Source organism: Orbicella franksi, chromosome 1 (genome assembly GCF_964199315.1).
Source record: "Orbicella franksi chromosome 1, jaOrbFran1.1, whole genome shotgun sequence".
Lineage (NCBI taxonomy): Eukaryota > Metazoa > Cnidaria > Anthozoa > Scleractinia > Merulinidae > Orbicella > Orbicella franksi.
This window is the reverse complement of record NC_138145.1, coordinates 27096911-27111761: the sequence shown is the minus strand read 5'-3', so window position 1 is coordinate 27111761 and position 14851 is coordinate 27096911. Positions and strand designations below refer to the sequence as shown.

The 14851-nt window shown below is 40.7% G+C and overlaps 2 protein-coding genes and 1 long non-coding RNA gene across 10 annotated transcripts in view; 1 reads left to right on the top strand and 2 right to left on the bottom strand.

The window, feature by feature from the left end:
- Positions 1-3022, bottom strand: part of LOC145500136 (protocadherin Fat 4-like) — a 71600-nt gene extending 68578 nt beyond the window's left edge. Inside the window, exon 1 of the mRNA XM_081479664.1 lies at positions 2397-3022. Within this exon, the coding sequence (XP_081335790.1) occupies positions 2397-2815 (419 nt within the window). The 5' untranslated portion in view covers positions 2816-3022. The remainder of the gene's footprint in view (positions 1-2396) is intronic.
- A 602-nt stretch (positions 3023-3624) lies between these two features.
- The window catches only part of LOC145500235 (uncharacterized), a 109859-nt gene continuing 98632 nt past the window's right edge, over positions 3625-14851 (top strand). The window contains exon 1 of the long non-coding RNA XR_014051029.1: positions 3625-7241. This is a non-coding gene — a long non-coding RNA (uncharacterized LOC145500235). The remainder of the gene's footprint in view (positions 7242-14851) is intronic.
- Positions 12307-14851, bottom strand: part of LOC145500077 (protocadherin Fat 4-like) — a 76836-nt gene continuing 74291 nt past the window's right edge. For 7 of the 8 annotated variants that reach the window (XM_081479596.1, XM_081479614.1, XM_081479608.1 and 4 more), the window contains exon 33: positions 12307-14189. In XM_081479596.1, the coding sequence (XP_081335722.1) occupies positions 13890-14189 (300 nt within the window). In that variant the 3' untranslated portion in view covers positions 12307-13889. The remainder of the gene's footprint in view (positions 14190-14851) is intronic. The other variant, XM_081479583.1, reaches the window with a different exon arrangement.

The window sequence follows — 14851 nt, the reverse complement described above, 5'->3', positions numbered from 1 at the left end:
GTATGCTGCCAACGTATAGTGGCTACAGCAAGATCGCTGCAGCCGAATATCGAAGCCTACTGCTGCCATCATGCATCTCCTGTTCCCCTGTCCACACTAGCTACAAGAAAACCTTCCGGCCGCGGCGCGCGGATTGGTTGGACTAGCCACCCGCAGCGGCAGAGCCCAGTCACCTCTCCCCCAGGATGACGCGTAGTCATCGTCATATCGATGGACGAAAAACCAGTGGCTACCACATTCGGAATTAGCTAATAAATGTGGACGTTTTTCCCTACACTACGTTTTGTCGTTACTTTTGATACTTATCTTGTCACAACATATTAAATTTTAACCGGATCTTTTTTGCGACTGCGAAGCCTCCAGTCAAACAACACTAAATTAACCGTGAAACCCCTAACCTTTTAAGGGTCAACAAAGCATTTTTGGTAACTAGGACGTTCATCCTCTAAAGGTCCACAGCGGGATCTTTCGCGGTACCTTTCAGTGTATTGAACCGAAAAAACTATGACAGGAGATAATGTGTTGTTTAGGAATTGGTACTACTGAGGGGTGAAAAAAACTTTCAAGCCACACCCGCAGAGCAGGATCTTGATACCTCTTAGAGGCTCTTTACAAAATTTCCGATGAGCAGCCCGTCCTTGCTATATTGAAGTCCCCACCACCCGGGGAGTGAAACAGTTAGTTAATCGTCAACTTTCGGTAATTAACCGTGCGTAGGGAATTTAAAATGCCGAGGTTTCAAATGTTAGCCCTGCATTTTCGCTATTTTTTTCCGAGCTTGTTTCAGGCCTGAGAAAGGCCTCATAATCCCCGCCTAGTGTTATTCACGGAATCAACTGAAATGAGCTGTTATTTAAAAAGTGCTGTTGATCAGTAAATGTAAATGGCGCTCTAGAAGTTATTAAATTATTATTATTATATTACAAATGAAAAAAGGAATTACGTATTTTTCCACGAATATACACAGATTCAGGCCAAAGTGTTCAAATCACCACACCCTTAGGCGCTTGGAAATGGTCTGAAGCGACCCAGTCGCACCGTATATCAAACTGTGCAGTTTCCGCCTCCCCAGCTTCTACTCGCCAGCTTCTAACTCCAGTGCTCATGCGCTAATGAAAAGCATTTCAGCATGCGCAGTAAGTATCGAAGACTCGAGGTACGAGATTGAAGTAAAGGTGGAAAAAACAAATCCATCAATGAGGATTACGAGGTAGTTAGACTTGGAAATATTCCACGTCACTTGTTACAAAGGGTTTTGCTTGTGGCAACATCTGTTGAAGCTTTGTAAAGACCCCTGATAAATGTATTCTGCATTCTGCATGCAAAGACGAAATTCAGTGGGATTTTGCAATGTTTGCTTTTGTAGATCAACATATGACAGACTAATCACTAATCAGGTCAGAATTCATTTGATGTAGATTTTGAACGAGTGGGATTTGCAAACTTGTTTAGACTCAGCCTTGATGGAAACTAAGTTTAGAACGTGTTGTCAGATTTATTTTTTGCGCAAATATTACTTGACTGTACTCACTCCCTTACATAGCCTGACGGACATTTCAATACATGTACGTGTGTGCGCAAAATAAGAGTTAATAAAATAGCGATGTAGCCATAAACATCTTGTTAATTGAGTGTTGTTTCTTTGTAAAACACACCTTGCAATTTTTACTTACCTCCTTTTCAAAATTGGCGCGTTGGCTGACAGCAGTAGAAGCAATGCCTGATCAAATGATCAATGCTGTGAATTTTATACTCAGTCCATAACGCACAAATAGGATTAAAGCCCTTAAAAAGTTACTAAAGGGCCTGTACCAACGGTGTCTGAAAATATGTAACATATGTTTCCATGCTATGTTCCTTTGTTTTCTTGAGCCGAGTAGCCCTTCACGCTCCAAACCCAAGTAGACGAACTTCCAAAGGCGATAAACGCTATCGTTACGCACCGAAACTGGAAGTATTGCAATGTTTCTAGCTCAACATGTGACGTAGTTTTTAAACCAGAGAGCTTAATCGGTTGACGGTTAGATTGCGTTTAATTTGTGTATCAGTTTGAAGGGTTGGCGCAGAAATACCGTATTTATGAAGAATTTTGCTGCCCCTGAAAACCCGCAAAGATTGAACAGAAAAGAAAAACCTACTATGACGATTTTTAAAAATAGCCTGAGTGTCATTTCGCTCTTGTCTGGTTAATTAAATGGCGTCTTCAATTAGTAAAAAAGAAACAAAAAAAAAAAGGAATCATGTCAGAACTTGCTTTGCGCAACCGAAAGTTCGCTTAACACGAAAATCTTCCAACCGTATGTCTTCTGTAAAGAAGTCACATTAGTTACATTGGCTCTTAATAGTTACGACTGGTTTTACAACTGATGAGATAACTAAACAAATGTTGTACTTACACTGAAGTGTTGCAAGACCGCGTTTCATTCACAGGGCACGCTGTTCCGTTGCAGGAACTTTGTATTATGACATTCGGCGACCGGTACTGAGTAGAGTTTCCACATGTAGCACACTTACTCCACGCATTCCACGTGTAAGCACAGTGGAAGGGACAGCAGTCGGTATTGCATATTTTCGTTTCTGCTAAAGGGTAATGGCAACTCCCTCCACAAGATTCCGTGCGCGTTTTTGTCCGGTTGCGCGAAGTTAACCCACCGCCGCACGATTGAGTGCATGTATTCCAAGTGGTCCAGGCGCTCACCCTGCAGTTGACGAGGGAGCAGGTTCGTCTTCGTCTTCGCCACCACCACGACGCGTTTGAAGGCGTCAAAAAAACAAGGATAGTCCCTATCGCTAGAATTACTGCAGCCCACCGCATTATGAATGCAATGGAACGGGTTTTTTTCAAACGTACGTTTTCGTGTATCTAAGTTACGTGCCAGTCACAACTGACTCCGTGTTCCAAGAATGCTCTTCAAGCGGTGCTTTCCCGCGTTTAATATGTCGTCATTTGATATCGAATGTCCTCACGCCACCACATAACACGCGGATATGCGCGCAGATTGGTTGGACAAGCCACCCGCAGCGGCAGAGCCCTGTCACCTCTCCCCCAGGATGACGCGTAGTCATCGTCATATCGATGGACGAAAAACCAGTGGCTACCACATTCGGAATTAGCTAATAAATGTGGACGTTTTTCCCTACACTACGTTTTGTCGTTACTTTTGATACTTATCTTGTCACAACATATTAAATTTTAACCGGATCTTTTTTGCGACTGCGAAGCCTCCAGTCAAACAACACTAAATTAACCGTGAAACCCCTAACCTTTTAAGGGTCAACAAAGCATTTTTGGTAACTAGGACGTTCATCCTCTAAAGGTTCACAGCGGGATCTTTCGCGGTACCTTTTAGGGTATTGAACCCAAAAACTATGACAGGAGATAATGTGTTGTTTAGGAATTGGTACTACTGAGGGGTGAAAAAAAACTTTCAAGCCACACCCGCAGAGCAGGATCTTGATACCTCTTAGAGGCTCTTTACAAAATTTTCGATGAGCAGCCCGTCCTTGCTATATTGAAGTCCCCATCACCCGGGGAGTGAAACAGTTAGTTAATCGTCAACTTTCGGTAATTAACCGTGCGTAGGGAATTTAAAATGCCGAGGTTTCAAATGTTAGCCCTGCATTTTCGCTATTTTTTTCCGAGCTTGTTTCAGGCCTGAGAAAGGCCTCATAATCCCCGCCTAGTGTTATTCACAGAATCAACTGAAATGAGCTGTTATTTAAAAAGTGCTGTTGATCAGTAAATGTAAATGGCGCTCTAGAAGTTATTAAATTATTATTATTATATTATACATGAAAAAAAAGGAATTACGTATTTTTTCCACGAATATACACAAATTCAGGCCAAAGTGTTCAAATCACCATACCCGTGGGCGCTTGGAAATGGTCTGAAGCGATCCAGCTGCACCGTATATAGAACTATGCAGTTTCCGCCTCCCAAGCTTCTACTCCCCAGCTTCTAACCCCTGTGCTCATGCACTAGTGAAAAACATTTCAGCATGCGCAGTAAGGATCGAAGACTCGAGGTACGAGATTGAAGTAAAGGTGGAAAAAACAAATCAATCAATGAGGATTACGAGGTAGTTAGACTTGGAAATATTCCATGTCACTTGTTACAAAGGGTTTTGCTTGTAGCAACATCTGTGGGAAAATCGCGACCGATGATGGAGAGACTACTGGATTCTCGTCCTATTCCCCTTGGATCGTGGAGAGAAGAAAGCGATAACGATGCTGACATCATTCAGACAACCATTGAAGCTTTGTAAAGACCCCTGATAAATGTATTCTGCATTCTGCATGCGAAGACGAAATTTAGTGGGGATTTTGCAATGTTTACTTTTTTAGATCAACATATGACAGACTAATTACTAATCGGGTCAGAATTCATTTGATGTAGATTTTGAACGAGTGGGATTTGCAAACTTGTTTAGACTCAGCCTTGATGGAAACTAAGTTTAGAACGTGTTGTCAGATTTATTTTTTGCGCAAATATTACTTGACTGTACTCACTCCCTTACATAGCCTGAAGGACATTTCAATACATGTACGTGTGTGCGCAAAATAAGAATTAATAAAATAGCGATGTAGCCATAAACATCTTGTCAATTGAGTGTTGTTTCTTTGTAAAACACTCCTTGCAATTTTTACTTGCCTTCATTTCAAAACTGGCGCGTTGGCTGACAGCAATAGAAGCAATGCCTGATCAAATGATCAACGCTGTGAATTTTATACTCAGCTCATAACGCACAAGTAGGATAAAAGCCCTTAAAATGTCACTAAAGGGCATGTACCAACGGTGTCTAAAAATATGTAACATATATTCCATGCTAACGGTTACTCCGTTTTCTTGAGCGGAGTTAACCTAGCCTGTGTACACAGTCCAACGAACTTCTAAACGCGATAAACGCTATCGATACGCGCAATGTTGTAATGTTTCCAGGTCAACATGTGATGTAGTTTTTAAACCAGAGAGCTTAAACGGTTGACGGTTAGATTGCGTTTTGTTTGTGTATCAGTTGAAGGGTTAGATTTTTAAAAATAGTCTGGGTGTCATTTCGCACTTGACTGGTTGATTAAATGCCCTCCTACATTTGCCAAAAAGAAAACAAAAAGGAATCATGTCAGTACCTCCTTTGCGCAACCGAAAGTTCGCTTAACACGAAAATCTTCCAACCGTATGTCTTCTGTGAACAAATTACATTACTGATGAGATAACTAAATATTTCGAAACACTAAACTTCACTGGATCTTATCAAGCTAGGCATCAACACATACAAATCGACGGCACTACAAACGTTAACAAACGTCAGTTGTACTTACACTGAAGTGTTGCAAGACCGTGTTTCATTCACGGGGCACGTTCCGTTGCAGGAACTTTGTGTTATTATATTTAGACTACGAGTAGTCCCTCTTTTGCTTAGTCCGTCGTGCGTGACGCGAAAGAAAACCGCGAGAAAAAAAATGGCCGCGCGAAATCCTGGAGGCGCGCTCCTAGCCCCCAGGATTTCGCGCGGCCATTTCTTTCGCGTCACGCACGACGTACTAAACGAAAGAGGGACTACTCGTAGTCTATATGATATTCGGCGACCGGTGCTGGGTAGAGTTTCCACATGTAGCACACTTACTCCACGCACTCCACGTGTAAACACAGTTGAAGGGACAGCAGTCCGTATTGCATATTTTCGTTTCTAGCAAACGGTAATGGCAACTCCTTCCACAATATTCCGTGCTCGTTTTTGTCCGCGTGCGCGAAGTTAACCCACCGCCGCACGATCGAGTGCATGTATTCCAAGTGCTCCAGGCGCTCACCCTGCAGTTGACGGGGGAACAGCTTCGTCTTCGCCGACTACTCCACCACGCGTTTGAGGGCGTCAAAACAACAAGGATAGTCCCTATCACTAGAGTTACAGCAGCCCACCGCATCATGAATCGAATGGAACGGGTTTTTTTTCAAACGTTCGTTTTCGTGTATCTAAGTTACGCGCTAGTCAGAATTGATTCCGCGTTTCAATAAAGCTCTTCAAGCGGTGCTTTCCAGCGTTTAATATGTTGTGATTTAATATCGAATATTCTCACTCCACCACGTAACATGGGGTAAAGAGTTGCGAGAGATGATGTATCAGTGTCTCTTTCGGTTTTGGTATCCATTTCGGCTTTTTGTCAGTTTTTTCCCTGTTTCAGCGTCCGGTTTTCGGTTTTTGGATCTGATAACGTGGTTTTCAGTTTTCATTATTTGCTTGGCTAGTTTCTAGGCTCTTTATTTCAATCCTTGTAACTTCACGTAGCACGTGTACCATCTGTAGATGACGCAACTGGATCAGTTTACTGAAAGAGAGACCACTTCTTGTGCGGGTCTTGCATTGCAACCAAATTTGCTAGGGGTGTGTTCTACACGACTCAGAAAATATTTTCGATTTGGAGATTGGAATCATCTCCTTTTCTAAATGTATAACTCAAAGTGTAAGGGAATTGATGTTAGTTTGCATGTTCAAATGAAGTTTTCGTGCACTTATCACTTTAACTGATACATAAATAAAACGACATCTAGATTGCCCTCTTGTTTTGAAAAATCTACCAGTCGAGGGTTAATAAAAGGGTACAGCCGGCAATGATTTCAAATGAAAATGTCTTAATCTCTTTTCGTTATCATATACCCTGGACCGCCTCCTCCTGACACATTCCAGTGATGGAAAATATAAATGGCGCATTCTCATTTCAGTGGGAGGGAAATTTTAGTCTGCAAAACAGTCGTTCTTCGCATTCGGTTTGGCGCGAAGCACCAGGGGCGAGGCATTGATCTTCTCGCGAAGCGCGCGTGCATGTGAGGCGTCTTTTAAGCGTCTTTCTCCGGATTTTGCTCACGGTTTGCCACGGATTGATCACTCCGTAGCTTTCTTTTCTTGTTTGTTTTGTCAGTTAAAAGCTCCAAAGCTTTCGCTCAGAGACCGCGCGTTAATTCGCGTAACAGTCAGATAAATATGATCCACCTCAAATTAAAATGTACATATTAAAATTATATTCTTTTTTAGATCTTCCCAGTTCGGTCTCCGGGAATCGGTTCTTTTCGCAGCTATACTTTTAGCTCATTAAGACCCTACACTTCCGCCAAGTCGTATTTTTTTTTCCTTGCAATCTATCCTGTCCCCTCCCCGTCACTCGAGCTATCTCCCACTGATCTTTGCGAGTTTAGTTCGTTCACGTGCTCCAGGAAACATGGTGGAAAGTTTCGTGGAAAGTAACGTGTAGGTAAATTCCAAAGGTTTTATCTTTATTTTACAAGGGTTTGAAACGGTGATGTTAGCTGGAGTGAAACATAAGCTCACGTGCTTTACTGTTTTGCAAGTCGGAGCCAGGAGGTGGAATGTGGAGAAGTTGAGTTTTTCACACCGTACGGTCCGCTCGCACTTGGTCAGGGTTTGAAAGAAGGTAAGCTAAAGTCTTAGGTTGTGAATTGTTTTACAGTGCGACTAGATAATAAGATAAGACATGAAGGTGTACCAAACAGAATGTGGCAAGATTTCCGTATAACCCCATACATTTATTATGCATACAGCTCTTTGTTTAACTGAACAATAGCGAAAACAATAGCGCTCCTTTGAGACTTATCTGATTTGAATAACTCTAAATTTTACCATTTTTTTCTAAGTGTCGCATACTTTTAGACTTAGATTTTTTTTCGAATTTTCTATCTAAAATACGCAAAAACGGAACGATTTCTTGGAGACTTAGAATAATTTTTCGAGTTTTAGGTCTAAATTACGGAAAACCGAAACGAAATATCATAATTTTGGGCGCATTTACCGTGTTTGTAAACTGAGCGCAGGCTTAAAACTGCTTAAAATAATAGCGATTTAGACCTGTTCGCTAGTTTAAAAAAGCTTAAAATACTGTTTTAGGCCTAAGCAAAACCGGCTGCTTGCGGTTAGCTATAATCTTTTGCGCGGGTTAGCGACTATTATACTAATTTTTGTAAATGTAAACAAAGTGAAATAAAATTCTAGCTTACCTGCCGCGTCTCTCCGCGTTTTTTTCCCTTTGATTTCCTTCCTCGAATTCAGACCCATGCGATGAAGCTGTATATTTTGTTTCTTTCCTCCATGAAGTGGCGATCAGATCACGACCTGTGCATACAGTGGTACGAGGAACACTTTACGCATCTTTGCGCACTTCGTATAAGTCGGCGATATGCTTGATAATGTTTCCAAAAGGATCATCTCCATAGTGCTGACGCCACGACCATTCCTGTAGATAGCTTTCGAAGAGATCTTTAGATGTTCCTGTACGAGGCATACTTCATTTGACTCCCCACCATGTATTTTCAATGCGCTTAGTGTGCGCACCTCTGTCTGGTTCTACGAAGTTTAGGCTGTGGTTGACTGTGAGAAGCGATTGGGAGAAAGAAAGAAATCACCCCCCACCCCCCCACCTTTTATTCACCAGGGACCCGCACATGCGATGCATGTTTTCGTGCAGCGTGCAACATGCGTTAAACACATGAATAAGTAAATTGTAATGTTAATTTTTTGGAATGCGAACTAGTCAAGTAAAATAAAAATTATTTTTGGAGGGGTAATTCTCAACTGAACCTCGTAGTGTAGTGGTGTAGAAGAGAGACTGGTAAGCGAGAGGTGTGCGAAAGGTAAGTGGTTCGAGACCTGATGGGATACAAGAAAAAAAAAGGAAAAAAAATCCGTAAGGAACCTGGGTAACATGGAGAAGAAAAAGAGGGAAGAGGGAAGAGGGGAGCTAGGGGAAGAAGAGAATCGGCGAAAAGACAACGCGCAATAGCGCGCCACAGCGCGCAATCAAATCCTCTTTTGTTCACACAGTAAGTAGTAATTATCAATGTATATATTCAATGCCTTAGGGAGTTGCTATTGTCTTCAAAAACAATAGAGCGCATACATAATTAATAATTCTGCATGCATAATAAATGTATGGGGTTATACGGAAATCTTTCCACAAAATATACAGCTTCATCGCATGGGTCTGAATTCGAGGAAGGAAATCAAAGGGAAAAAAACGCGGAGAGACGCGGCAGGTAAGCTAGAATTTTATTTCACTTTGTTTACATTTACAAAAATTAGTATAATAGTCGCTAACCCGCGCAAAAGATTATAGCTAACCGCAAGCAGCCGGTTTTGCTTAGGCCTAAAACAGTATTTTAAGCTTTTTTAAACTAGCGAACAGGTCTAAATCGCTATTATTTTAAGCAGTTTTAAGCCTGCGCTCAGTTTACAAACACGGTAAATGCGCCCAAAATTATGATATTTCGTTTCGGTTTTCCGTAATTTAGACCTAAAACTCGAAAAATTATTCTAAGTCTCCAAGAAATCGTTCCGTTTTTGCGTATTTTAGATAGAAAATTCGAAAAAAAATCTAAGTCTAAAAGTATGCGACACTTAGAAAAAAATGGTAAAATTTAGAGTTATTCAAATCAGATAAGTCTCAAAGGAGCGCTATTGTTTTCGCTATTGTTCAGTTAAACAAAGAGCTGTATGCATAATAAATGTATGGGGTTATACGGAAATCTTGCCTATTTTGTTTCTTTCCTCCATGAAGTGGCGATCAGATCACGACCTGTGCATACAGTGGTACGAGGAACACTTTACGCATCTTTGCGCACTTCGTATAAGTCGGCGATATGCTTGATAATGTTTCCAAAAGGATCATCTCCATAGTGCTGACGCCACGACCATTCCTGTAGATAGCTTTCGAAGAGATCTTTAGATGTTCCTGTACGAGGCATACTTCATTTGACTCCCCACCATGTATTTTCAATGCGCTTAGTGTGCGCACCTCTGTCTGGTTCTACGAAGTTTAGGCTGTGGTTGACTGTGAGAAGCGATTGGGAGAAAGAAAGAAATCACCCCCCACCCCCCCACCTTTTATTCACCAGGGACCCGCACATGCGATGCATGTTTTCGTGCAGCGTGCAACATGCGTTAAACACATGAATAAGTAAATTGTAATGTTAATTTTTTGGAATGCGAACTAGTCAAGTAAAATAAAAATTATTTTTGGAGGGGTAATTCTCAACTGAACCTCGTAGTGTAGTGGTGTAGAAGAGAGACTGGTAAGCGAGAGGTGTGCGAAAGGTAAGTGGTTCGAGACCTGATGGGATACAAGAAAAAAAAAGGAAAAAAAATCCGTAAGGAACCTGGGTAACATGGAGAAGAAAAAGAGGGAAGAGGGAAGAGGGGAGCTAGGGGAAGAAGAGAATCGGCGAAAAGACAACGCGCAATAGCGCGCCACAGCGCGCAATCAAATCCTCTTTTGTTCACACAGTAAGTAGTAATTATCAATGTATATATTCAATGCCTTAGGGAGTTGCTATTGTCTTCAAAAACAATAGAGCGCATACATAATTAATAATTCTGCATGCATAATAAATGTATGGGGTTATACGGAAATCTTTCCAAATGATTTTATATATTATATCTACGAATCTCGCGGTACTATAAAGTTATTTACTTTGTTTATCACTGGCAAAACTTTCACGAAACTGAAGCTGGGACATAGCGATAACCTTGAAATAGAAATTTAAAAAATTAGCAGTCGTGGTTCACGTTCTTCAGAAAACGCAGAATTTGGTCATTTCACGTTGTTGTTTTGCCCAGGACGGTAAAGAAATGTACGAAGAATTATAACGCTCGTGCACAGCCATTGTTCTCCTCATTAAATCTTTTGTTTAGCGACGTTCCCGTTGCCGTTTCCATCGTGGTTTTCTTAAACTTCCTATCATGATCAGACTGAAAGCGTTTCAAGATGGCGGCTATATTAGACTTACATGGCTGTTTTTTGACATCACCCTCTTTTTAACCCCTAAAAGAGGTAAAAAGGTAAAGTCTGCATACGAGCCAAGTGGCCCATCAGGCCGGAGCTTATCCCGGTTTCTGTAGCATGAAGCGACTAGGAGTATTTCTACTCCCCTCTGGATGGGATGCTAGTCCATCGCAGGGTTACCCCCAGCATTAAGTTCGCCGGTACCCATTTCTACACCTGGGTGGAGAGAGGCACTGTGAGAGTGAAGTGTCTTGCCCGAGAACACAACACAATGTCCCCGGCCAGGCCTCGAACCCAGACCGCTCGATCCGGAGACGAGCGCACTAACCATGAGGCCACCGCGCGGCCATATTAGAGTAACATGGCCCATGCATGTTTGACATCATTCTCTTTTTCACCCGTTTAAGAGGTTTGATTCTACCATCCAGAGATGAGGTTTTACGTGAAAGTTTTATATCTTGATATCCACAAAAAAAAACTACCAAGCTCTGACATAAAAAGTTATTAAACCGAAGACGTTACACTTTGTTTCCAGATGGCGGCCATGTTAGACTTACATGGCTGTCGTTTGACATCATCCTCTTTTTAACCCCTGAAAGAGATGGGATTCTAATATCGAGAGATTAAGTCCCAGGCGAGATTAGACTGTCTTCACGTGAAGACAAAAACTAGCAAGGTACTAAGAAAAACGTTATTAGACCTGAGATGTTGGACTTCGTTTTAAAATGGCGGCCATATTAGAGTAACATGGCCGATGTTTGACATCATTCTCTTTTTCACCCGTTAAAGAGATGAGATTCTACCATCGAGAGATGACGTTTTAACTGAAAGTTTTCTATCTTGATATCCACAAAAAAATTACCTATTGATTGCTATTAATCCCAAATCAAACGTTTAAAACAATAAAGCTCTTTAAGTGCTTGCTTAACGAAAGAGGTTTTTCATCAACTCGGCCTTTGGGATTGACTTATTATGAGAAATAATGCTTACATGGAAGTAACACTAGCTGGGTTCTTAGGCAAATGGTTAACACCCACCTATGAACACAAGACCAAACTTCTATTTATTGAAAGGATCATTTATTGTTTCATTAAATTTTACAAATTACCTAAATAGTCTAAATAATCATTGTACAATATTAATTTAATCATGAGTTCCAGCCACACATTTTAACACTTAATTATATTAAATTATTTGTTTTTAAGCCCAAGCCCATATCAATGATTTGGATGCATTGCATATTCATTGTATTATGATGAAAAAAGTCAGCTGGAAATAACACAACTATTTTTGTTGTACTCTACAAGGATTCTATTAAGCGATAGACAAGTAGAAAAGGGGCCATGTCACCAAAGAAGTACAACTTGCTAAAGGAATGTCCGAAAGCGACCGAACGTCGATCGGAAATCTTCGTTTGACTTCGTGTCTACTTTCTCCGAGGCAAAAAGGTATACGCTAAATGTAGCAAACTTACACGTTTCTTCACTGCCACAGTGCTAGTGCCAATCTTGGAATCACGAGCACTGCCACTCGAGTCCATCAGTTTTCTTTCATATTTTAACCTATCGCCTTCAGTTTACACCGATAACAAGCACAGTATTGACATAGCCCCAGCCTTAATAATACTGTCTTCGCAAACAAATCATAATGAAACGGTATTTTGTGCTTAATTGATTCACTTCATTAGAGATAATTTCGTTATGACTTGAATTCAAATTAATTTGATTAAATGTAATAAATTCAAAGCGGACGAACGTCTCTCCAATAATATTCTTCTCTTAAACCTATACTTTACTCTCCCCAGAGAGGGTCGTCATATAATCCCGAATAACAATTAAACAATATTGGTTATTGACTCTCGTCAGCGAGATTAAAAACTACAAAGCATTTTGCATTAAACGTTATCACCAAATGATTATTAACGACGACGGAACTGAGTGCAAATCAAAGAATATTGAGGGATTATTTGAAAATATTAATTATAAGAAGAAAGAACTAATTAATTTATGTGGCTATCGACAGCCAGCATAACGCATTCCACTGTGTTGTCCGAGAATGTCCATTAAAGCTGTAGCATAAGCCATTACAATGGTTTTAAACGTGTTAGCTGTCAGCTTTGTCATGTCAGTTGAAACTCGTCTAGCCTGTCAATGGAAGTCACAAGTGTGTTAGTATTAAACTGCATTTATAAAATACAGTCGTTGTTTGCAATGCTTATTGCATTTGCACTAACCTTTTTTGTATTACTAGTATATTATTTCTTTCTCAAAAACCGATCGCATGAAAGCGCGATTTAATCAACAAGTATGATTTCTCAGGGCAATTAATCAAACAATATTATACATCTTTTACTCTCTTTCTCTATAAAACCCTGAGGAAAATATGATCTTCTAACACCGTATCAGTTTCTTCATCTCTGAGTCGAATCGACGTCTGAGATTTAAACCTAAAGCCTACGTAATACACTGGGGATCCAGATCACTTTATATGGTGGGGCCCCAAATTTTTTCCGCCCCTTCGAGCCTTAAAATTAAGGTGGGAAGGTAAACCCCTCCCTGTGTATATCTAATTGGATCCGCCACTGTAGTAATGACATAGATGTCACGTTTCTCTGATAAGTAAGAAAAAATAAGCAGAGACACTAATGACCACTAGTCGCAATGAAATTTTTGGACCGAACGGTTGATCATCACTACAGCTTCAATTTTAGAACATTAGTTTCAGCATGTGTTGATACATGTCTTTTTTTATCTTCAAAAGCTTTCGCACTGCGTCTGCGGGTAATGTTAACACCTTTTTCATTAAAAATTGAAGCTGATAAGTTTGATAAAGGCACATTAAACACGGTTGTGTTAGCCCTTTGTGGGAGTGAAGGGTTGCAAGTGAAAGGGGTAAGGGAATAGCGCTCGAAAAGTCATCTTTTCAAGCCCCCACAGTGGCTAATTAACCTTTTTGATTCTTGATCATAATTTTTAAGAGGAAGCATAGTTTTGATCCTGTGGTCTGTTATCAAAAAAGAAATCAAATTTCAATCCGAAATTAAAATATTAACTAAGTTATCTTTGGAAAAAAAATGGCTTTGACAGTCAGGGCAATCAACTCCCTTAGCACTCACTCTGCCCGTGGTCGTCATCATCAAGTGCTTGTACTGGTGGGGGAGTGGGCCTGTCAAAAATGCTGGATATATCTTCGGGGAATTGTTCTACCTCCCTGCGAGTCTGGTACAAAGGATTAAAGAAACCGGGAGCCTGGTTATCTTCAGGCTCCTGGACAACAGGTTTATCCGGTTTCTGGGGGGTGTCGTAGATTGGTGCCTTCGTCTCCTTGGCATCTGGTTTACCCGGTTTGATTGGAACAGAGTAGAGCGCACTTTCGTCTTGCTTTGCTTCAGATTTCTTCTTTTCCTGGAGAAAGGGCAAGATATTGGGTAAGACATTTATAATTTTAGTCACGACGTTGTTATGAAGCTAGCACATCTTTGAAAAGGGAACTAAAAACAACGACAAAAACTAAGTAAATTTAAAATCTTCCAAATCTCCTTACAGCGATTGAGAAAGAATTTCAAAATTGATTCAAATAAGAATCCGCTCAGTGCCATAATTGCATTCATTCATTCTGTCGTTGTTTCGAAGACTTCATTTGACAGGCTCAACGGGCTTCATTGTTTCTTATTTGAGAAACATCGGATGCTTTTCTCCCTCTTTGGTCACTCGAGAGATCTTTTCCCATTATCGGATCCCGGAAAATCGTCTACAAGAAGGCATGAATGTTGACTGGGTAAATACTTTCGGAGTTTCGGAAATCATTGCAGAAACCTGTTCCTTTCCTGGGGAATTTGATTGTTTAATTTTCAATAAACAATTTTATTCAGTAGTTTCAAGGACACGTTTTCAACAGACGAGATAAGTGCAACGGAGAGTCCAAGTGGCGTCTTAACAAATTCTCCGAACTAACATTTAAACAAATAAAGGACGATCAGAAATTAAGACTAGTGTATCACTCGAGGAGAACAGTTTAGCCTAGTTCACACTAGCGACCAAACGATATAAGAGGGACGTTGTGCTGT